At 36.3% G+C, this 21641-nt stretch overlaps 2 protein-coding genes across 4 annotated transcripts; both read right to left on the bottom strand.

Moving 5' to 3' along the window:
• Positions 1–2480: 2480 nt before the first annotated feature.
• On the bottom strand, positions 2481–6825 carry LOC149679491 (uncharacterized). Its single transcript, XM_089835246.1, has 2 exons — positions 3465–6825; positions 2481–3380 (listed from the first exon to the last, which is right to left on the bottom strand). The coding sequence occupies exons 1-2, from the start codon at positions 3588–3590 to the stop codon at positions 2820–2822; spliced, it is 687 nt and encodes a 228-aa protein (XP_089691372.1). The 5' UTR covers positions 3591–6825; the 3' UTR covers positions 2481–2819.
• An 8483-nt stretch (positions 6826–15308) lies between these two features.
• LOC149679490 (uncharacterized) lies at positions 15309–21424 on the bottom strand. Of its 3 annotated transcripts, XR_016365784.1 has the most exons (4): positions 20939–21424; positions 19994–20068; positions 16558–18461; positions 15309–16463 (listed from the first exon to the last, which is right to left on the bottom strand). XR_016365784.1 is itself a non-coding variant. In XM_089835243.1 (3 exons), exons 2-3 carry the CDS (start codon positions 20043–20045, stop codon positions 17227–17229), a joined length of 1287 nt encoding a protein of 428 aa, XP_089691369.1. In that variant the 5' UTR covers positions 20046–20068; positions 20939–21424; the 3' UTR covers positions 15309–17226. The 3 variants fall into 3 exon arrangements, 2 of the variants coding, with proteins under 2 accessions (XP_089691369.1, XP_089691370.1); XM_089835243.1 differs by having other exon boundaries at positions 15309–18461; XM_089835244.1 differs by lacking the exon at positions 20939–21424 and having other exon boundaries at positions 15309–18461; positions 19994–20874.
• Positions 21425–21641: the final 217 nt, after the last annotated feature.

Here is a 21641-nt window from a genome sequence, read left to right as displayed (position 1 = left end):
TTATTTACTAAAAATGTATGCGGTCAGTGTGTTGTTTTTGCCTTTTAATTCTTCTAATCGTGATGCGTGTCGAGGTTTACGAATCCAATGTGTGTTGCGAAATGAAAATCAAGGGTGGATACTATATGATCTATGCTTTAAAAGGAATTTGACAGCGCCAGTTAAGCAAAATGGTATTAGGCCTTGCCAAAAGTGACTGAGCTATAGCTATAGCTATGATATAAGAAATTGACCCTCGGATATCCTGTGACTTGGAGATGGTTATAAAGTTACTAACCCTCGATTTTGGAGGTAGATACTGTCTAGTGACACTTAAAGTAACGATTTAATCTTATAAACAGACTACCATCATAAGCCCATATCGTAAATTAAACGATGTTGATATCAAAGCTTACTTGAAATACCAATACCAATTTTTTTAACTCAATGAATCTTAAATATCAACATCAAAAATTATCTTCTGAAAGAGATATCTACTTATATTCCATTAAATTTCTCGCAACATTTCAAATTAACGAATAGAAATGTGCAAATGAAGTTCAAACTGATTAATTGGGCAAATTGCTATATTGGTCACCATTACCGATCACAGATAGATTTGCGCCCTTCAGTAGTGTTTATTATGCTTGTGAAATGGTAAGCGAAATCTGTGATTAAAGTTTAAAATAGACATGAGCAAAAACGGCTTTATTCATATCAACTCGATTACCGAATATCTAAATTTGACTAAAATTAACAAAATATTCTATTCATGGTTAAAAATCTTGTTTGAAGCAGCAAGCCATCTAATCCTTATTTACCTTCTTTTGAAAAAAAAATAATAGGTTGATGATTCATTGATATTTAAGTTTCATTGAGTTTAAAAAAAATTAGTTCCACCATTGGTTAATTTTCAATATTGACCTATCGATAATCACAAATTTTAATAACTAAATTACAAAAGCCGGTTCAAAACCATATTAGTTTTGAAACGATTAAATTATAATTTTAAACATATATACTAGTTAATTCCTCGTAGGTAATTAGTTTATTGCCTTAGTGAAATTAATGCTGAATATTACATACACAAAGTAAATAATAAATTAACTTCTAAAATTTAAATGTAAAGTGTGTGCATTATTTCCCAATTAAAAAAAGATATCCACCTATTTTCATTCAAATTAATTTCTAATTTGTGGATAATGGATAGAAAATGTCGAGCTCTAATTGCGATATAGCTAAAATCAATCCCACTGGCTATTTATAATACAATATAACCTTTGCCCTATGTTTACTGTTTTGAATTTTATTTGTAAAATTTAAAACATAAAATAGTATTACAATTTTTTAAATTAAATAATTATTAATAAATTTCAATAAAATAAATTCTGGTTAAATACATAACACTACTTTTTATTAAGTTTCTGAAATTATCAGAGCTAAATATCAAAGACACATATTTAATTGCTCTCATCTCGACACAACTGCAACCGTATAGATTTATTCATTTAATAACATTTCTCATTTCTAATTATTTAAATTCAAAGGGCTGTATTAACTTTTAAAGGTGAAAACCCAGCTGACTTAGAACTTTAGAAGTAAAAAAATACCAGGCTGCCAGGCTGTCTCTAACACAACAGAGTTGGCCATTCTCGCTTATGAGAAATGAATCCTTGTCATATGCATCTCTGGACTTTAGGAGCTCCAGGACTCCCAACTGAAGCAGGGTGGGAAATAGGGATTTTTTTAAAACTAGACATTGGGCCAGCGACCCCCTGCCCAGGAATAAATGAACTGGTCCATGACCATTGACCAGGGCGCGGCGTCTGCTAAACTAAAGAAGTGGGTAATTAAAATAGTTGAGATAATGTCTGGACCCTGGTTACCCTAGAATTTCCTTAGTGGTCCTGTGGACCACTGCTCCCCCTCCGATTTAATTTTTAAACTGGTCATTTTCCCTATGCCACCGCCTTATTTACAACGCTGAACTGAAGATTTCTTTTGACCGGACCATAGCCTACTCGATCACGCGCAACACGTCGCAAGCTGCTTGCGCTATAGCGCGAGTCAGGGTGGGAAATAAGGATTTTTTTAAACTGGACATTAGGCCAGAGACCCTCCTGACTTGGAATAAATAAACTGGTCCGTGACCATTGGCCAGAGAACGTCGTCTGCTAAGCTAAGGAAGTGGATAATTAAAATATTAGAATTTTAATGTGTGGTTACCCTTGAATTTTTTAGTAGTCTCGTGGACCACTGACCCCCCTCCGATTTAATTTTTGAACTGTAACAGGCAATTTTTAAACTCGTCATTTGCCCTGTGTTACCGCCTTATTTCCCACGCTGGCGCGAGTTGCTTTGCGTTGTCGAGTGCGTGATGGAGCCAGGGGCGGACTGGCAAGCTTCACACCTATCTGCCACCGATTTAAAAAGGGCCCCCCAAGCCGATCCCTAAAAGTAGAGGGGAGTAGGTCGTTATAATGTAAGTTATGCAACACAAATTTTCTTAAGTTTTTTTTTAATTAGACATTACAATACAAATTCAAAACACACACAAATCTAAGTCAACATTTTCTTTAGAGTTTTTGAACTGTCAGCGAATTCGTTTATAATATCATTATTTTCAATGGAGAACATAATATTATTTTCACAGGATAATATCATGTTACTCTCCAAATTTTCCTCTATTAAATTTGCACGCAATTTGGTTTTCAATATAGTTAGTTTTGAAAATGTTCGTTCGCATTGTACTTGAGTGCAAGGCAGCAATACTACACATTTGTACACTTTGGAGAGCCTTTTGTACGCTTTACTATGCATATTATATTTGTATAGTATTTTCAACACACAGCCAAGACAAAACATTTTCCAGAACACTTATAACTATCTAAATCGAATTTATTGCCACCACTGTCCACGTAACTAAAATCTGTTTCTTCGTTTGGTAAATTTGGTTCAGTTATTTCTCTCTCGTGTTCGTCGAGTTCAGACTCCGTGGAGGAGAAGGCGCTGGAGGAAGCATCTTCATCTAAGTATCCTCCTTCTGAAGCCACTTTACTTAAATCATTAGCCCGGTTTTTAAGGTCGAGTTTAGCATATAACAGAGAGAAACTAATAAGTTCTTTGATTAATTTAGCTTCGTTTTTAACGCTACTTAAGGAACATAACCGTTTCAGAGAGAAAGGTTGAGTGTCTAAATTTGCAAAACTTGTTGGATGTAGTAGACTTATTGCGTTTAAAATGCTCTCTTGATCAGAGCTTAAGAATCGTTCAAGTTGAGCTCGTAAAACATCTATCATGGAGTTGAAAACCTCAACTTCAAATTTTTTTTCCGGAGTTGAAGGAGCTTCATCTCTACATTTCTCTCCGGCCATACGTTTTCTTCTGCGTATAGCTTTAACCTTAAAAGTATTTTCAATTTTTAAATCATCCAAGTTAACATCATTTTCAAGAATCTCATTGACGTTATCGATAAATTTGGATACATTTAACTTGACGTGTTCGAATTTCATCCTCAAATCATCCAGCTGAGTAATAAAAATCTTAATCATATTCAAGGTCTGTAATAAATTCAATCCTTTGGTTTGAAGATACGTTGTTGCTGGTAACATTATTTGAAACACTTCCTTTAGCAATATAGCGCACAAAATATTATCGTACGTTGTCAAGGAGGTCAAAAACTGCTTAGCACCATTCACCGTGGAAGGGTCAAATCTTTTGTTTTCATCGCTGGCAATAGATGACAGTATTTTTATTACAGCGTATAGACAGTGGCGGGTTTAACGGTAAGCGGACTATGCGGCCGCTTGGGGCCCCGAATTCAGCAGAAATAATTTTTTTCCATTAACATTTTTTTTAAAGTAAAAAATGGAAGAGAACAATAGTTTTAAAATGAAATAAATGACGAATATTTTCCCTTTCAGTATTACACCAAGAATGGATTTATATAAGAAGACCTAAGTCGCGAGATTTTACGCTTCTACTCTTACCCGTCTGTGTCAGTGGACAAGTAAGCCCCACCCCTTTCATGCCCGTCATTGCTCTGCGCTTTCCCATTGGATCCCATGGGGATAGGTTATACGGATGCGAATGATTCCGACTAGAGAAAAAGCAAACCTCGAGCAAAGAAAACAGAAAATGGAGGCTGCCAGCGGTGCTGAAACCAAAGAGGAGAGAGAGGGAGATAGAAACGCACTTTATAAAATCCGCCGAAAAATGGGAAAATAGGGGGGTAGTAAAAACATTTTTCGGTGCGTTTAGTTTTAGGACGCACATCCTTTGCGCATGGGGGATTGACCTCCTCGCCTTATCTCTGTCATCCCCTACGTCAACTATGCGCGAGAAAGCTGCGCTCAGGCACCGCGGTGTACCGTATATTTAACCCCGTTTTTACCAAGCATGGATCACGGCTGCCTATACCGATTCTCTCTCCGTCTTTCTCTCCTCTTTACTGAAAATTTACGACGGTTGCTTTTAATTGCCATGAACAAGTTAGTTAAAGGTTTTGAACATAACTTGATGGATTTTGAATATGTGTCTCTACGTGAAAATCGTTCGTTCTGTAATTGTTTCTAAATTGAATCAAGTGTACCTATAATTTCGCGAGTTCCAAAAACCAAACCAAGGCTTAACGAAAAGGTAAAAGAAATAGATGGTGGAAAATATATAGCGTTTTTCTTTGCCGTAAAAACGAGCTCCTCCGAGACGGCGGTGCGTCTTAAGGTATGTCCACACTAGGCGTAAATTTTCGTTCGCCACGCTACGTACGCTACGCTCGCCACGCACGCCGAGAAAAACTGCTGTCCGCACTTGGCAAATTTTTGCGCCAACCGCGCTGGGCGAAGGAGGCGTAGAGAGAAAAAAATGTTCGCCAAGCTGAACTTTTTACGTCGGTCTCACCGGCGTTGGTGGCGTACATCCAATAAACGAGAGTCTCTGGCTCACGTGCGATTGTCGTCTGCTTGAAAAAATACATACGGAGTTTATTTGAATTGTCTATCGTCGTGAGTGACTTAAATATGGCCATGTCCTTAATTACCCTCGATATTAATGACAAATAGTCAAATTGGGTTGGTGTATAACGACAGTTTTCCACAAAAAGATAATCCCTGTATCTTTGGAAATAAGGTTTTTGAAATCGCCATCTATTTCCCTATCCTTGAAAACTTCTCTAATCCGTATTCTTCGTTTATTTACGTTGTGTTTTCGTTTCTGAATTAAAGGCAGTGAAACTATTTAATTAACTGCGTGAGCTAATCGTTCTACTTTGCTACAAACAGGCGCCATTTTAATATAGAAGGCAGACAATATTCGCACGTGAGCCAGGGACGCTCGCTGATTGGATGTACGCCACCAACGCCGGCGAGACCGACGTAAAAAGTTCAGCTTACAATGACCCAGTCGCTCACTCCCGGTTTCCTCCCGGATTGATCCCAACCGCTCCGAGTCTAGAGACGGAGCGCCTGAAGACGTCACAAAACCGCTCTGAAAAAACTTTTCTCTTTCATTCGGAGCAACTACATTCGGTCCTCCGAGCTAGAGCGTAACACGTAAATTTGGAGCGATCTCGGAGCAGGGCCGGAAATAAGCATAGGACACTGGACATTGTCCAATAAAATTTTAAAATGTCCTATAATTTTTTCAAAAACTAAGGGGGTCACTGAACATTTTGACCAATAAATTTTCCGAAGTTTTGATAGCTTGACTATGAAGATGCGACACTATTTTTGCACACGCCAGTGGACAATGTCTAATAAATTTTACAGACAAATAGGGGGTCACTGGACACATGTCCTATAAATGTTTTTTCTTATTTCCGGCCCTGTCTCGGAGCGCTCTCAGGCGACCCAAAAAAAACGATATAAGATAAAATAATAAGTCCCGGCTCCTTTTCCAATTAAGGGGGGATTTTCGACTATCACGCGCGCACCGGACGCTATTTTAGGCCTTCTTATATATAAATTCCTTCTTACAACTACTATTTAATTTTAATGTCTTGAGTTTGGGGGCCCCAAAATGGATACCGCTTGGGGCCTCCACTTGACTTGAGCCGCCACTGCAAAAGGGGTGTGGACTAGAATAGTGGGAATAGTTCTGCAGCTCTGCTGACGGAACAAATTCGTATAATAAATTTCAGACCTATAAAACGACAGACGTGGCTCGCTGTTCGGAGTAGACCCAGCAGCAGCCGGATATAGAGAAAGCGGCAAAGCATGAAAGGCGGTACAAAAGCAGGGCCCGAAATATGGAAACTTTCTTAAGACATGTGCCTAGTGATGCCCCTTTAGACTGGAAAATTTATAGAACATTTACCACTGGAGTGTGCAAAAATAGTGTCGCATATTCATGGTCAAGCTATCAAAATTTCAGAAAAAGTTATAGTTCAAAATGTCCAGTGGGCCCCTGGTTTTTAGAAAAATTATGGGACATTTTAAAATTTTACTGGGCAATGTCCAGTGTCCTGTGCTTATTTCCGTCCCTGTATAAAAGTGGAGTCGAAAACAATAAGACTACAAAAATATCACTTACCGCTTTATAAATTATTAAATGAATTACGAGATACGTAACTATTTTGAGTTAGTGAAGGTCTACTTTTCAAATATGCAACACCAAAAAGGAGGGCCCCCATTGACTGGGGCCCCACTGCCAGTGGCAGTTGTGGCCCTATGGCCAGTCCGCCCCTGGATGGAGCGGGCTATGCCTGGAGTCCCAACCCCCGTTACTTACTACCAAAATACCCACTAGCATAGCCCACTCGATCACACTCTCTTTTCCCCGGCTACATATTTTGAAGAGGGCACTTTTTAGGCGTATTTATTAACAATCTTGGATCACCTTTGTGGAATTGAGTCGGCATTGCCCTGACTATATTGTGTTTAAGGTTTATAAGCTTAATATCAAACAGACGTTAGTTAATGCTACAAAAAAGTTCGAAATTGATAATCTCGGATCGTCTTTGAGAAGTTTTATGGATATCCGAATTTCATATTGGGCTTATGAAAAGTTTGAGCTAAAGGTTAAACAGACATAGGCTAAATCAGCGTTTCAAAAAATTGTGTAAAACTGTCAATTTGGTCCTATTTGTGGAATTTTTAGGGGAGCGCCTCGCGTTTCAATAAAGGGTTGTAAAAAATTGTATTATGTTAATTACAATAAGAATACAAACTTTCAATGAGTTACGTTTTTATTTTTTGGAGTATCATTATAAATAAATGACTGATTGAGCTAAAGTTACGGTCCCCTTTTTATATGTTTCTGCTTAGTGTAGATTTTGAAAATGTAAAACAGTTTCTTAACAATCTTAATTAAAATGAAGACTGAAGGAGCAGATATTAATCAAAAATGTCTTCATTAGAATCAAGTCCTAAAAAGTATCGATAAGACTGAGGTTATCACTTGACTGAAGGATCAGATATTAACTTTTCTTTTTAATTGAAACTTAAAGGCATGCTTAAGAAAAAACAACGTTCCATTACCGTTTTCCGTTGAAATAACTTATTTTACAGGTAATCAATTTCAAAAATTTACTTATCTCGGGTTTTCGGGCACAATTCCATTCCCCCAAAACATTTTATCATTACATTACTTTTGAGAGATAACGTGTCAAAATAAGCTTTAAAACAATAGAAAACTGAATGAGCGGTCTGTTTAGCCATGACCAAAACCTTCAAATCAGTGTTGCTAATGTTAGAAAGTGGATTTTCCCACTTCCATTTTAAAAATTTGCCGCATTTCCCACACCCCCTTTTTTACAGTCATATTTATCTGGACTATTTTATCATACTAAGTTTAATATGGAATATCACTCCGCATGGCTTTGACAATATGTACAAATGCTTTAAAATTCTCAAAATATGCTTTCTTTTTTTCAGTGCCAAACTTAAAATCACCGAATTTATTTCAAAATGTCGCTTGAAATTATTAAACCGTATAAAATTTTCGAAAATGCACTAATTTTAACTGTGCAGTTAAAATTAGTGCATTTTTGAAAATTTTGCACTATTAACTCTTGAACAGGAAAATTCCGACATTTGATTGATTTCGGAAAAATATTACTTTTTCCCCACAGAGCCTAAAACCAAACCTAAATCTCCCACGATGTGGGAAATTACCCACACATTGGCAACACTGCTTTAAAAACTTACAACAAGCACACTTTCGAGACATGTTCTGAACAAATTAGTGCTTAACCCGCTAATAGTACGACCACAGAGAATTGATGTAAACTGTAGTTGAAATATATTCATGTGCGACCTGCGGCACTGAATGGTCTCTAACCATTGTTTGAAACTAGAGAGAGAAATAGTGAGCAGCATTAATCATGTCCTGAGCTATGAGAATGAACAGTATGACTGTTGACTGAAGTACACTAGACATTACATCATTTTTCATAACCACGAGTAAAAAGCTAACTGTCCCTACTTAATTTTCCGCCATTGTCTTAAAGGGATGTACAATCCGTTATGTATGGGCGTGTCTATAAGACTCAAGAACTATATTTTTTAGTAGTAGTGTTACTATTTCCTGGAGTAGTGATTTGGCTGTCGTCTGCTTGAACGTCTGTTTCTACGGTAGATGCCCATTCTCAATGCACTGATAATGCTACGAACTTCACGCATGCTCAGTAGAGCTATATTTGATGGAAGATAAGTTTGATATAGGCCCCGCCCATACATAACGGATTGTACGTCCCTTTAAAACGTATCCACTGCGAAGCATGCCGGGCACAAATGAGGGAATGTCATACACGTACTCTCTCAAAAGTGATTAATGTAATGATAAAATGTTTTGGGGGAATGGAATTGTGCCCGAAAACCCGAGATAAGTAAATTTTTGAAATTGATTACCTGTAAAATAAGTTATTTCAACGGAAAACGGTACACTGAAAAAAATGAGCGTGCTTTCGGCATTCAAAAATGATGGCGACCGTTCAATTTTGAACAAACCTCTATTGACGAATTCAGATTTAACCAGAAAAATTCAATTTTGAACAAGGACTGTTTTACGCGTTCAAAACTAACCACTAGCATTCATTTTTGAACAGCTTATAAATTACCACTCAAAATAGAATCTTCATCCCATTTAATTTTGAATAACTGCCTTGCGCTAATGAAACGTTCAGACATGGTCGTTTTGGCGTTCTAATAGGATTGTATTAGTATTCAAACTAGAGCGTTTTAAGCGTTCAAATAAGAACATTTTGGCGTTCAAATGAGATGGTTTTTCGTGTTCTAACAAGAGTGTTTTTGGCTTTAGAACAAGAGCATTATGGGCGTTCAAAGGTGAATGTTTTTGATATTCAAATGAGACCGTTTTTGTTTTTTTAACGAGAGCGTTATGAGTGTTCACACGGGAGCTTTTTTCTGTTCAAAGGAGAGCTTTTTGGGCGTTCAAGGGAGCAATTCTTGGCGAGTTTTTTGGGTGTAATATTTACAATGGTAAAAATCCAGGTTCATTTAATCTAAATTTTAATATTATAATTCAAAAAATCATTTTTATTATATTTTGATGTTCAAGAACATAATAATTTGCCAATTATTCATTACCATTATATTATTTTCTTGGCTCAGACTATTGATTTTTTTCAGGAACACAAGCACTTACAGACTCAAATTACGAAATATTATTAGAAAATGGAGGTTAAACGTAAACTAAATAACTTGCTTAACTGGGTGATTAATTAAGTTTGATTGGCGATCTTCCTCTCCAAATAATCGTGAAAAATACTAGCTAAGTTTATATACAATAAACACCTGCCTTTTTCAAAATATTGCTTGTTTTGTAGGTCAGGTTGGGTTAGGGTTAGAAAAGGTTTAGGTTAGGTTTGGTAAGACTTAGTTTAGGTTAGGTGTCTTTAATACCTACGGTTCCAAATTTAAGCTTTCATCCTCTTAATACTAGACGTGTGCATATACACACATCCTATAAATTGAATTTTTACCTCTCCGCGTGACGTATGTCACGGAGAGGTTCAAATTTCGACGTGTCTGTCTGTCTATCCGTCTGATGTTACACCCTAGGGGACCGCGTTCGCAGTTGGAAAATCGGGGTAAATGTGTTCTCAATTTCCGAACCTGAAATTTGGAAAATTGTATTCCACTTATAATGGCTATTACTCCATTGTCTGTCTAACACCACTATCATCTGGTCTTTTGTCCATCCCACATGGACACCAGTCTGTACTCACTGGCTTCTAAATACCACCATCATCCGGTCTTTTGCCCATCCCACATACTGGCTTCTATCTCCATCATCATAGTTAAGGTTAAGACATTAGCGACGATCGGCTAGGGTTACGAGAAACGTCTAGCCTCCCAATGGCGGGGTCTTTTTCCAAAGGTTGCGATGTTCTTATCAACAGCTACGATTCGAGTCCTTTATATACTACCTATTTGAGTAAGGCGAAGCAGCAGTCGTATGCTTCATTTCAAACGTCAATATTAGTCAAGTCTCTCAAGAATGATTAATTGTTCTTTTTTAAAACGATGTAACGCTCAATAAGGCGAACAACTAACGAAGAAAATGTTTAATATTAATTATATTTATTTTAGTATTTAAGATAATCTTGTTTCTCAAATTCAAGTTAATACGAAAAGGGTTAAAAAGCAGTCTATGTGATTGTCTGTGTGTGTCCGTCCGTTGTTACACTAGTGCGCCGCTTTAGCAGTTTGTTTTGTGTTGATGTGTAAAGAAATCCTACAGAACCTTAATATTCAATTTTTTCATAATATAAAGTGAATATGTGGAAATAGTTTTCGTATTTACTATGCCTTTAATAGTTTTGTGGCTTTAATGCTCTGTTTCATTTTGATATTCCAAAGATATTTTCTAATATTATTATTTGAAATGGCTGTTTATATATTACTTAAGCTATACTACATCTGTATATGCAATAATCCTTGCTATGGTGATTACAAAAAGAAAGCTAGGATCCGTCGGGTAAATTAAGGATTAACAGTAATTAGCTTAGTGAACCAAAGAGGAAGTAATTGAGACCCGAGATTTAGTAAATTATGGGTTCTGATTTTCTTGTCTGCATTGAAGAGACATTAACGGTTCAGAGTGAACCGAAAGTTAAGTACACATTTAAATAAGGTCTAGTTTTTAAAACAGATGTAAGGACCATGGTGGCAATTTATCATTGAAAGGGCTTGTCGTAATTGGGTTGTAGCTTCGGAGTTTTCATTCTTATTGTGGTGCACATTGACTTTCATTGCGTCTAACCACAAATCAGCTTTGCTGATAATTAACGTTAAAACCCGCGTTGGCAAACTAAGAATATATATGAGGTGAAACGAGACAATATTGTTTATATTGCAAAAACCAGTTGTGAATGTAGTTATGAGAGTACAGGGTTAAAATTTGAGGCGTAGACAACTGGGCCTTTTAAACACATAAAGACTCCATCTCTCCCAAAAGTTATGCACTTAATTTCCTGTTTTTTCCCCATTGACTGATTTCATGTGTCCAAGGCACATTCTTATTGGATGTAAAATGTCATCTGCTTTACTATATATTCTCTATGCTTGGAATACTGCTTTAAGCTTAGTTCCCACTTGACCGAAAACACGACGGAAACACTGCGTAAGTACCTCTGCGGTAAAACATCTTCCGCCTAACGTGACCGAAACAGAATTAGTGTTCTATTTTTGAAGCAGAGGCCGACGTAAAATTATTTTCATAACCAATCAAAATTCGTTTCGCGATGAAGCTTCTGCTGACGTCATAATAGGGGAGTTTTTTATCGCCGCTTTGAGTTTTGTTTCAACTCGCCAGTCGCCATTTCCACCTTTGCATGCTATGAATTTTTGAGTTTGAATTCTCTAATCGGATTTGATCGCTAGTCGCTATTGCCGTGTTTGTACGAAATAAACCTTTCATTTGAATCTCTGACCTTAATTTGGTAGAAGTAAGCTCCCTAATTAAGATAACATCAAGGGAAAATCAAAGGCCAAGGCTTAAGTACCACGTGACTACCTGCCGACCGCCCTTTTTGTCTGAATTCGGTCGTATGTGTGAACCAAACTAAAATCTTGCCGTTGAAGGCCTGCGTAAAACTCATTTTTGACGCAGCAAGCTAAAGTTTTCGGTCGTCATTTTCGGTCAAGAGGGAACCTAGCTTTAATAATTCGTAAATTTTTACATCAAAAAAGGAGAGATATAATTCCTTATCTAGGTAAATAAGTTTGTAAGTAGACCTCTTGACTCGGAGAGGTAATATTTTGGTTTTTTCAATAATAAGAAGTGTTTTTTCGTCGGCAGCGTTTAAAAATAAAATATTTGCTGATGTCTTTTTTATAGGGAGTGTATTACATTAGGAAATCATATTTGGGTACTCGTTTTATGTTCAAATTTCTTTGCAGTGTTATGTGATGCATATGACTTAAAATGAAAATAAATATCAAGAAATGTTTTTATAAAGGTACATTTCTTTAATTTAAAATTATTTGGTTCTTGTAAACTATCAATTTTGCTAAATATTTTACCAAAAAATTGGGTTTAGTGCTAATTTTATTTAGCCACTCAATCGTTATAGGTTAAGTAGATTTTTGCAGTAAAAGATAGAATCTTTCCGTTCCCGGGAATTAGTAATTTAATTTCACTGGGAACGTTTAACCCAAGATGTTTGTCCCATTTGATGAATCCGACAATTTGCGGCGTTGGTCGGCAGAATGGGAGGAAAGCGGTTAACTACTATAGTCAAATCAACTTGAAATGCTGTAAATAGGGTACTAAAATGAGGTAAATTAGGTGAATAGAGGCTTAAATTAGGGTATTAATACGGGCAAATAATATTTGACCATGGCGTGAATTGATCACACCAAAATCGTTCTCGTTAAATTGTTAATGCAATCCTATTATAACGCGAAACAGTTACGTATTAATGCCAATTCGTTCTCGTTTGAACGCCAAAAGTGCTTACATGTGGACGCCAAAATCGCTTTCCTTTGAACGCCAAACACGATCTCGTTTGAACGCCAAAAACGATCTAGTTTGAATGCCAAACACAATCTCGTTTGAACGCCAAACACGATCTAGTTTGAACGCCAAACACGATCTCGTTTGAACGCCAAACACGATCTCGTTTGAACGCCAAACACGATCTCGTTTGAACGCCAAACACGATCTCGTTTGAACGCCAAACACGATCTCGTTTGAACGCCAAACACGATCTCGTTTGAACGCCAAACACGACCTCGTTTGAACGCCAAACACGACCTCGTTTGAACGCCAAACACGACCTCGTTTGAACTCCAAACACGACCTCGTTTGAACGCCAAACACGACCTCGTTTAAACGCCAAAACGCTCTCGTTTAAATGCTAGTGCAATCATATTTGAATGCCAAAATGACCTAATCTGAATGCTTCGTTAGCGTGAATTTTTGAATATCAATATTAGCGTTCAAATATGAACATTTCCTTAACGTGTACAATTGAATACCACTTTAGGCGTTAATATTTGATTGCTAAGGCGTACCACCACAGTGGCAAGGTATTGAACGCTGAAACATTCAATTTCGAATGTTCTTTTTTTACTGTGTAATGGAACGTTGTTTTTTCTTAAGCATGCCTTTAAGTTTCAATTAAAAAGAAAAGTTAATATCTGACCTTAAGGCAGTCAAGTGATAACCTCAGTCTTATCGATACTTTTTAGGACTTGATTCTAATGAAGACATTTTTGATTAATATCTGCTCCTTCAGTCTTCATTTTAATTAAGATTGTTAAGAAACGTTTTTGATTAATTTATTGTGAATCAATACCCTAAATTTCCAAAAATTGTCAAAGAGGCACACGCTTGAATTCAAACATCAACAATAGCTATGTTTAAAATGAATTTTGGAATAAAGTCTTTTAAAGCGATTTAGCTAGAATTAAAGTAAGTTACTGACGATTATTTAATTTTTTAAGAAAAACCTCATAATTCCGTCTCGGCTCGGAGAGGTTTATTTTTGTTTCCCAACTTGTCTTATCATTTAATATGAACCAATCGCCTTATAAAATTTCAAAATCCATGAAAAAGGTGGTCGCTAGAAATCTAGTAATAGCTATGTTTCAAATTATTTTAGGAATAAAGTTTCTTAAAACGACTTAACTAGAACTAAGGTAGATTTCTGACGATTAAAATAATATCAACTATATTTAATTAGTTATTTAAGAAAAACCTCTTAATTTGGTAGTTAGCCCTCGTCTCGCCTCAGAGAGGTTTGTTTTGGTTTCGCAACTGGTTTTATTTGTCTACAGATTACTCTCAGATGAGTTTCTACTTCTTAATTGTTTCAACATGTTACGATGAAAACTAGTAGATAGGCCGAGTGTTAAAAGTAATAAAAATCAATTTAATTTTAAGGGTTCTAAAACGGATTTGTTGTGACGGTCGGCTTATTTGTTAACATAACTAGCGCCACTACCCTGATATGCATTAAATAGGGTGTCAAAGTATGATGAATAGGTGATCTACTTTAAATTTTGGATTTTACACTACATTTAAGTGGTAGTATAGTAAATTGAATGAAAATAATATACTTTGGGATTGAAACCCTTCGATAATACACTGGCATAAAATTCAGCGCTCAGAACACTATAATAATAAGTTGAAAACTAAAATCAGGGTCAGATTCCCAAAATACCGTTCAAAATCCTAAAATAAGCGTCAAATTCCCAAAATGTCGTTCAAAATCCCAAAATCCGGGTAAAATTTCCAAATTCCCAATGAAAATCCTAAAATCCTCGTCAAAATTCCAAACTCCCAATCAAAATCCTATATTCCCTATCAAAATTCCAAACTCTCAATCAAAATTCCAAATTCCTAATCAAAATCCTAAAATCCTGGTCAAAGTTCCAAATTCCTACTCAAAATCCTAAAATCCAGGTCAAAATTCTAAAATCCTGAAATCCTGGTGAAGGATGGTGGGTTCGATTCCCCAAAGGTAAGTAAACATTACTAAAATTAAATTTGACTTATTTCTAATTAGTACGTTGACTTTCATTCAGTTCTAGGGCAAAAATAGGTTCACGTAAAAGTTAATAGCGTAAATATGGTGAAAATTTTCAAATACGAATCAATTTATGCTTTGGAATTGCTAATTGGTCGTGTCACTGACATTCAATATTTACGTTCATTTTGTCAATATTTTAATTTTATCCTGGTTGGGTTAGTTTAGGTTGAGCTGGTTTGGGTTTAGTTAAGTTTAAAGTTACGTTAGGTTTGGTTTGGTTAGGTTGGAATAGGTTAGTTTAGGTTGGAATAGGTAAGGTTAGGTTGGAATAGGTTAGGTTAGGTTGGATTAGGTTAGTAATATTTTATAAATAACTTTAAAATTTTACGCCTTTTTCAAAATACTGTTGTTTATCTTTATTGGCTTCCCAAAATAATATGCCTTTTGAAAAATATTGTTGTTTAACTTCATTGACTTTCCAAAATAATATGCCTTTTCCAAAAAATTACATTTTATATTTAATTCCGATATAACATTACTCTTTTTTTGCATAATATTGTTCTTTATTTCATAGACTTAATATGATAGAGATTTCCTTCCCTATTAATCACAGTTTTGGGGGAATTTGTCCTGGGGCTGGGGGGAATCTGTCCTGGGGCTGAAGGGAATTTGACCTGGGGCCGGGGGGAATTTGTCCTCAATATCCATTCGGGGAGAAATAGTCCGGGGGATTTTGTCGCCTACATGAAGGGATTATGTCAATTTCTTCTCTGATGGGAGGATTATGACCGGGGGATTACGTCCTACATTCGATAGAATCAGGTTTACAAGAGAATCCCGAAAAATTAAATTACAATACAAAACTTAAAACAAACATATCCGACTGATAATTCAAGTGTTTCTTTTATAGCTGTTCTATTTGTTTTGCTTTGCTTTTGTGATTCAGGTTTTGTTGTTTGCTTTTAAATAATTTATTAAAAAATAATATCAATTCTCACTGGTAACAGCTAGTGAGAAATAAATGTTCATTATCTGTCCGAGGTGCCACACTTTTTTTATCTGTCCGAGGTGCCACACTTTTATTATCTGTCCGAGGTGCCACACTTTTTTTTATCTGTCCGAGGTGCCACACTTTTATTATCTGTCCGAGGTGCCACACTTTTATTATCTGTCCGAGGTGCCACACTTTTATTATCTGTCCGAGGTGCCACACTTTTATTATCTGTCCGAGGTGCCACACTTTTATTATCTGTCCGAGATGTCACACTTTTATTATCTGTCCAAGGTGTCACACGTTTACAGACTTGAGTATTAGCAGTAAAATTAAACAATATAGTTTGCGTACGTTTCTCAAAACACGCAGAGGGTGTGAAATATTTTTAAACATATATTAAAGTTTTAACCATAATAATATGTTTTGTTAATTGTATGGTAAGATTACTATAGTTATCTACGTATTACGAGCCTTGAAACGAGTAACCATACGACGTAGAAAGATTTATGCACTTTTTTTGTACACTAAGCACACAAATTCACTTCGCTTTAACTGTACAAGGATATTAATTTTAATTTTAAAGTTATTGACATGCAAAATCTAAAAATCCCATCCATTTTATATAAATGTTTTAGAAAACATTTACCAAAATAGTGTGTACCATGGATGATCAGCTGTAAGTACCCATGACAAGCTTAATTCTTTTAATCTAAACAAGGGATAGATTTCATTTTAGAAGTAGGAATGGAGAACGGTTAGTATTTACTTCAGCCCGACTCATAGGCCAGTATAGAGCCACTTCCTCCAACACGTAACGAAAATTTTAAATTATCTTATTGGGTCACTAAAAAAACGTTACGATGACGTTGCTGACGGGGACGGCGAAAAATACTTTATTCCATTTTACCTCTGTCGCTATGACCCGCCTCTTCTTTCATACCCAACCTTCCCGGGGAAGGGGTCCGGGACTTTGACGCGCGCCTAGATTACTCTGTTCTCCATTCCTACTTCTAAAATTAAATCTATCCCTGTCTAAACGTTTTTTTAAATTTTAGAATGTCCACTTAAAAGCACGAAATTACCATATTTTCGTGCAAAAATGCCCACCTTGCGTATAGTGAGTCTTCACTGGATAAGCTAAACTAAAACTGTGCAATGAGGTACTCAATAATTAAATTCAATTCAAAGGTTAATCAAACGATAAGATACAACAAGAGCAAATCAGCTAGGAGTAATCAACTCTAAAGTAGTTGATTTGGCTTTGCTCCATGCAGTTCTTCATAGCATGTTTGATCTCTATATAGCAATGATCATCTTAGGCTTTTTCACTCCAGTTGAAGAATGAAATTAGATCGTTAGTTGTTATCTCATCAAAATGCAAATGATTTGGGAACCTCATGTGGAAAAAAATAAAAAAGATCCCCCACCCGGAGAAAAATAGTCCCATATCTATCATAGCTGCGGTAAAGACCTTTGAGTCGAATTTCACTAGAAAATAACTACGAATATGCATCAATGACCTCGGAACGTGGTCCATGTAAGGACTAACAAAACCGAGTTGCTCAACTAACGTTGCCTTGCTTTTAGCGATACTTATTAAACTGTAAACCCAAAACGATGACGCTATTACGGGCATCAAAAGTTGAATAATGATATGCCAATAGACGAAGATGGGCATCTGTGTAATAATGATAAACCATAGTAAAACGTTTACAACAATATGCAATTGAAACAACCAAAAATTCATTCTTAGTACTAGGACCAATGTTTCATCGCAATTTTTAATCATGAGTCGTAGTTCTTTGTAGAGAGTTTCGACCTTTCGTTTGCCGGCTAAACACCCACACCTGTAACTCTCAAACCAATCTTTTGTTTCTTCGTTTTGTACCAATTCGCAAACTATTAGGTAAGTTAGGAGACCCTGATACAATATAGCCAAGGCTTCAACGAAACCATCTGCCAACAGTATAACCGTCATTGTAATTTGGGCCACTTTTAAATCGTTTAACATTATTAGACTTCCGTACATAGAATGTTTAATGAAACTTATCAAGTCATGGTGTTTGAGATCGTAGAAGACCAGGTGTATTTGAAAACTTACATTCGCTAAACATGCAAATAAACTGACCATGATTACGAGAAATACAATATTTGGACAATGCATCGGTTTTTTCAAGCTAAATTTTACTACTTGGGTTATTTTAGCTCTAAAAGTGGGTCTGAAAGCCAGGGAATTTGTGAAGTATGTTGTGGTAGCTACTCGAAGTAAGCTCGCAAAGTGCCTTGCAAAATCGTTTTCGCATTCTACGTTTTTCAAACGGCAGTAGAATACTTCGTTTGCAATTTGGATACAGTGAAAATGGACTATAATTAGGGTCAGGTATTTTAAGACCTTGATGGTTCGGTTGTCTTCGAGAAGACCCATGTAGCTCAAGCAGTCGGGTAAAAATTGGAAACCTTGATACTGATTGTGTTCACCTTCCAAGTCAGATTCTTCAGTGCATGAACCGCAGTTTTCCAAAATTTCCAATTCTGGGTTTTCTTGGGTTTCTGTGGAAGAAGAATATGTTTTGCTGAAAATTTTGATGGTGTTGAACATAATCATGGCTAATGTTCATCATGATAGGAACTATCATATTAATTTTTGTTCAAGATTTTAATTAGGATGCATTCCATGTTAGTTAACTAAGGTAAAATCTAAAACAATTAAAGCTTTGCGTAGATGCTAATATCATGGACAAAGAAAGCGCGTGAGGAAATTGGTTTTCACTCTACAGGATAGGCAACTCCCTATCTCGAACGACAGCTTATTCTGTATATACTCTGTTACAACATCGGTTGTCAGCACGCGCAAAGCTAGGTGTCTATGTAACCTATCTTTGTCAAGAGACAAAAAACTTCAGGATCTTCAGGATTTAAAATATCCGCGAGTTTTCTTGGCTCGAGTGCACCGACCTCTAGGCCTTAAGGCTGATTTACATGGTTTCTAAAAATCTGCTTGTGCGCGAACTTTTTGCTAGTGACAGAGCTCGAGATTTTTTTATTTACGTTTTTACATGCTCAAGCGCAAGCTTCAAGCATTTTGATTTACATGCTTTCAAAAATATATTTTAAGATATAACTTGAAATTGTTCAGATTTTCGTTAAGCCTAATGTTGCAAACTTTTCTTAAGCCTAATTTTTCAAACTTTTCTTAAGCCTAATTTTTCAAACTTTTCTTAAGCCTAATTTTTCAAACTTTTGCTAAGACTAATTTTATAAATATGTGTTTGGCCTAATTATTCAAATATGTGTTAAGCCTTTATTGCAGTCATTGTTGTCACGATATGAAAGACCAAATGTATTTATAAAAAAAATACCTTTACTGGCCTTGGGTGTACGTTTCGATTTAAAATTAAAATTAGCGCTCTAATGTCCATTCGGCACATTTGCCATTTCAAAGAGGCCAGGTATATAACAATTATTGAGTTAAAATTTAGTCAAAATGATTAAAAACGGATATTTCATTGATGGCGTTAGCTTTTTTTGGCGCTTGCTAGAAAAAAACCAAATTCGTTTTGGTTGCGGATTGAGCTTGTTAAAAACCAAACCAAGGAACAAGCGGGGCTACAAGCAGTCATGTAAATGGCCAAGCTTTAGCTTGTGCAGAAAATATTTAAAATAGTTCAAGCAAAATCCTGTTTTTACGAGCTACAATCGTGCATGTAAATGAGCCTTTAGTTTCAAGTACGTGTGAAATTGCCTACTGCCTACTAGACGTATTTGAAACTAAGGCCTAGAGGTCCGTGCACTCGAGCTAAAAAAACTCGCGGATATTTTAAATCCCGAAAATCCTCAAGTTATTTGTCTCTTGTCAGCACGCACAAAGCTAGGTTACAGAGAGACCTTGTTTTGCGCGTACTGACAACCGATGTTGTAACAGAGTATATACATAATAACCTGTCGTTCGAGATAGGGAGTTGCCGATCCTATAGCGTGAAAACAAATTTCCTCACGCGCATTCTTTATCCATGCTAGTATTATATTTTCCTTTAAGCGGGAGTCGTAAATAGCAAAAAAACAGGCTTAAAAATATTTTTCACCTGTGTCTTCACTCTCGGTCCATTCGGTTGTTATTGAGTTACCTTCGGCCATTTTGAACAGCTAAGGAGCGTCTTCTAAAATAAAGTGTGAAAATTACGGTTCTCTAGAGCGTTTTGACTTGAATTCGGAACCTGATCATTAGGGCGAAATATTTTTCCAAGTTAATGGTGCCTTAAAAGGGAAATCAAGTGCAAACTGTTTTTGCACGCTACGATTTCATTTTGTTTACTCAGTAAAAATACACAATAGAGTGAAGGTTGAAGCGGAGCCTGCGAGATGATCTAGGCCCGTGCCTATCGCGAAGCGAGAATATTTTTTAACTAATTTAGTTCGCCGTGTTTTAATATTGTAAAATAAAAATAAGTTCAGCCTCGTGACACCGTCGACTGGTACAATATTAGGGCAAGGCTTAGACGTAGAGCGGTGAAGCGGAGGTCGCGGATAGTAGAATAACGTTCTAGAAAATTTCCGAAAACCTTTATCAAGCAATCATGCCAAAGAAGTAAAGGACAAAAAAGCTAAGGTTAAAAAATGAAAGGTTATGAAGGGGTATAAGGAATCCTCTTATGGTATAATAAAACTGTGAATTAGCAACTTCAAGAAGTTTTGTTTAAAAAACAACAATGTTAAAATCTCATAATTTTGTTGTCCACACAATCTAACCAAAAAATTCAATAAAAAAATAAATAACTCCTAAAACAATTACGTTAATTTAAGGGTGAAACCTTTCTCTTTCCATAAAATATCAGAGATAATTTATGGAAGACCCCGGTCGCAACGGCAATAAAAGCGCCATCTAGCACAAATTGGGTGAAAATATTTCCTCTATGAAACTTGATATTTCCCCACATAAAAATTGACACGCACGGGCCTAGATCATCTCGGAGGCTCCGGTAGAAGTTAAAACCGTAATATAGATTTTTCCGTTAGCGCGTAAGACTTATTTTAGTTTTTATGATAAAATATATGGATTTTCGTTGTTTCCTCTCCGAGCGACGTATGTCACGTAGAGGTTCTGTTTCGGTGGGTACGTTCAGTTACAATCTACGATGAGTGCGCTAAGCGATGTCAGAATTTCCCTACTGTATGCTTTTTAGCGTTTCCGGTTTGATCAGCGTTTGCCCATCAAAAAACCAGCCGGTGACGTAGCGCTTGACTCTTGAACTCTTGACAGACGAAATGATGGCCCGGGACTGAAAATTAAATCCCAATTATGCTATTTCTTCAGTAATTACATTCGTTATAAATACAAAACTACCTCTACCATTCAAATGGGAATAGTTTATATAGGACGAGTAACGAAGGTTGTATGTATGTAGTTGAAACTGTACACTCATTTTATAGTAATTAAGAGGTGTCCCCATTGAATTACAAATCATAAGTCGTGGGACTCTTTCATTTTCGGTAGAGACGGTTGGTTTTTCATAATATTGGAACAACGAAAGCTATAGTGCGATAAACTTAGAGCTTATTTAAAGAACTGCTGAGATGCAAAGTATAGGGTGAAACGACAAAATTTCAAATTTTTTAATGCGCCTACAGCTTCTACTCCTTGGTTCATACTCCCTTCTTGGTTTTACCTTGTGCTGGCGTGTAAAGAACTCTTATAAAACCTAAATATTTTCTTTTTGTAAGATATTAAATGAA

The sequence above is a fragment of the Phalangium opilio genome, unplaced genomic scaffold (assembly GCF_054372755.1).
Source record: "Phalangium opilio isolate 3A_F unplaced genomic scaffold, DU_Popi_V2 ptg000041l_1, whole genome shotgun sequence".
In the NCBI taxonomy this organism is placed as follows: Eukaryota; Metazoa; Arthropoda; class Arachnida; order Opiliones; family Phalangiidae; genus Phalangium; species Phalangium opilio.
This window is presented reverse-complemented; position numbering and strand designations above follow the sequence as displayed.